Below are 3312 nucleotides of genomic sequence, written 5' to 3' on the forward strand. Positions count from 1 at the left end.
CTTTGATTACACACAGAAAGAGACCATTTACACTAATTTTGTGAACTTTCAAACTAATCTTTTGCACCTGAACTGATTTAGGGTTACTGTAACAAAGGGATGAGTACCTATGCAATCGAAAATATTCAGATTTTCTTTGAAGATCTAACTTACTTACATAATGTCAGCATTTTTTAGCTTTCTCAATATTGAATAGATTGTGTAGATTCGAACTATAAAGTCCCATTTGAATGTTTCATGATTGCAAGCTCAGACGGCAACAAAATGTGGAAACTTTGCAGGGGGGGTGAATACTTTTGCAAGGCATTGTATAATATTTCTTGAAGATTAGTTGAAATTATAAAGCGAGTAATATTATCCTGATACTATTACAGATATTATCCAAACAACATTTTCAGCGAATATTAATTATATAAGCTTGTCAGTATTTTTGTTATTTTACTACGAGTTATAGATGAGGAAATTATAGTCAGTGTTAGTACCACAGTAAAGATATACCATTGATGACAGTAATGGACATAGACTGACAGACAGTTTAATTTCGTGCAAAGATACACAAGGACTATCTGTGCATAGCCATCCATAATTCGAACTGATAGTCTACAGAGGAGGCAACTAGTCAACAGCACCCACCGCCAACTCTTGATCTATTTTTATCTGATCGAATAGTGAGACTTGACCATCACTTTTACAACACATTTGTGGCCCCCACGTTACAGAGAAACATTTTTCACGGTTATCGTGATTTCTATTTGGCTAATTAAGCAAAAATTACTGTTATTTAGTTGTCAGTTCAGTATCAGCAGGCTAGCGAAGCCGGCCTGTTGATTTAGGCACGCTATTCGTAATTTGTAGGTAGCGGGGTCAAAACTCGTCAACGAACGTGTTTGCCCTTTCAGAAGTGGTATTCATTGGCGGTGACTGTTGTTGACTAGCTGTCCTCCCTCTAGTCTATCACTTAAAAATTAGGGACGACTAGTGCAGATTAGTCCTTGAGTAGTTTAACGCGAAATCAAATGGCTTTGAAATCTTTTACGTACGCTTGAGAGTTTTTTTTTGTTGTTAATAAAAGTGTGTGCAACTTCCTTTCTGTGCAATTCATTGTCCAATTGTAACGTTTCTTTTCTTTTTTCTTTCTTTACATTTATGATCCGTTATAATTTCTGATCATTGACGGACTATATGTTTTATTATTCCTTAGTTTTATATTGCTGGCGTTTTTGTGCTAAATGTTTTGCTTTTGGCCTAATTACCTTGATCCATTATAATTTCTGATCATTGACGGACTACCTGTTTTATTATTTCTTAGTTTTATATTGCTGGCGTTTTTGTGCTAAATGTTTTGCTTTTGGCCTAATTACCTGAAAAGTTTTGTACGTATAAAAATAAACCATGCACCAGGTATTGTGGCCCCCTAGTGGCACAGCGGTATGTCTGCGGACTTATACTGCTAGAAACCGGGTTTCGATACCCGTGGTGGGCAGAGCACATATAGTCCTTTGTGTAGTTTTGTGCTTAATAACAAATAACAACAAAACAAGATATTGTGATTCACTTATGGTCACTAGTGTTTCATATTGTACCCCTCTGTTCCTATATTGCCTTCCGATGACTCAGCGGGAAGCTTCAGAGCTTATAACACTAAATATGAGTGTGGAAACCTGAGATGGAAGTCCCAAATTTAAGGTAAATATGCAGCTTAACGTATACAGATTTCTCAGCCTAGATTTTTTTTGAGTAGTATGCGATAAAAAAGTTCTTTCCTAATTCACATAATGTTATGCATTTTCTGTCACTTTTCACTTACTGTTTTACAAAACTTTCACATTATACCTCATCATGTTGTAAAGTGAAAGAGTTTCTATTCTAACCTATTGTCAAACCTTCTACCACATCTATTCTCCGTAACGTTGTTTACCTCAAAAACCCGAAGCTAAACCAATCTGTAGAATAACCAGTGCTAATACAAATGTCTTGGTCAAACATATCTTAAAATATTACTAAATTGTAAGTTCCTACATGATAAAACAGAATTAAAGTATACAAATCAATGTATAAATAGAAATTCATTTTTCTTTTTAAGATTAGCCTTTTTAATATACTCCCTATACTTACACAGCAAGTCTCATCCGTTATTATTCTCCTTCAACCAAATATGTTTTATTTTATATGTTTTTGTTACATGTTTTGAAATTCAAACTAACCAAAAATAGACCAGCATCAGCACCGGGTATGAAACCCGTCATAATTAGCACCACAAAACAACATACATCATAATTACAACATTCTATTGCACTGTAGTCCCAAACCTGTTCTTTGGCTTGATAAAACGCGCATCCAATTAACTTTTTAATAATTTGAATAATTACAGGACAACGATATACAAAGTACGTCTACACACGGGATCCGGATACAATTAAGATAACCCAATCATCTTTAAAATCAAAAATCAAAGTAAAAATGCTGTGTGACACATTTGTAACATAATACAGTATCAAATGCCTGAATATAATTTATAGTTAATAGCACATCGAGGTTGTGTGATTGAATCAAATCACTGGCGAGCTGGAAGTTTATATATATCAAAGAAATTACATATAAAGTTATTGTTACACTTGCAACATACTTAACAAAAACACACACACATTAAGATACAGAACGTTGGTGACTGTGGGAAAAGACAAGTTGTGTAAGAATGTGCTAGTAATTCAACACTACAGCATGGACAATGTTAGCGTACATGGACCTGTTGGACATCTAGCGCCCCTTAAGAAATTCTTCTACGCAACTATCTAAATAACACATCTGGGGGATACTGCGTTTAAAGAATACTTTCGTCTCCCGCAGCGGACGAAGAATAAGGCGAGTTGCTGTTTCACAAGGTCGGTCCCCTCGACACAAGGTGACGCTTTCTTCTGAAAATCCACCATCACAGTCTTCTGACGTTAGGCCAAAAGCTTTGCCCTATGGAAAACAGTATAAGTCTTTAAATTATCAAAAACCATGTAGGGTAATAAATGTATGAAAAAAAAAAACAAGAAATAAATCATAAAATATTGTTTGTATAACTTCAGCACACATTACGTAATAACATTCTTAAATGTAAATATATATTGTTGCGTCATCGAGGTCACGTGACTGGTGTGGCGCCACCTATTTTCTAGAACTATCCTGTACCTTGGCGAATGCTCTAGTATTTACTAGATATAGGGTAGTCTGGTATATAAAAGAGGGTGACAACGTGACGGAAAAAAATAGTGTGTGTATAGGGAATGAGTAATTGAACTGCAGTCAGAGAGAGAGACGTGTTGT

General features: G+C 35.2%; 1 protein-coding gene across 2 annotated transcripts in view; it reads right to left on the reverse strand.

The window, feature by feature from the left end:
• Positions 1 to 2138: 2138 nt before the first annotated feature.
• Positions 2139 to 3312, reverse strand: part of LOC106456848 — a 42388-nt gene continuing 41214 nt past the window's right edge. For both annotated transcript variants that reach the window (XM_022382631.1, XM_022382632.1), the window contains one exon: positions 2139 to 2964. In XM_022382631.1, the coding sequence (XP_022238339.1) occupies positions 2758 to 2964 (207 nt within the window). In that variant the 3' untranslated portion in view covers positions 2139 to 2757. The remainder of the gene's footprint in view (positions 2965 to 3312) is intronic.

Source organism: Limulus polyphemus, unplaced genomic scaffold (assembly GCF_000517525.1).
Source record: "Limulus polyphemus unplaced genomic scaffold, Limulus_polyphemus-2.1.2 Scaffold264, whole genome shotgun sequence".
Lineage (NCBI taxonomy): Eukaryota > Metazoa > Arthropoda > Merostomata > Xiphosura > Limulidae > Limulus > Limulus polyphemus.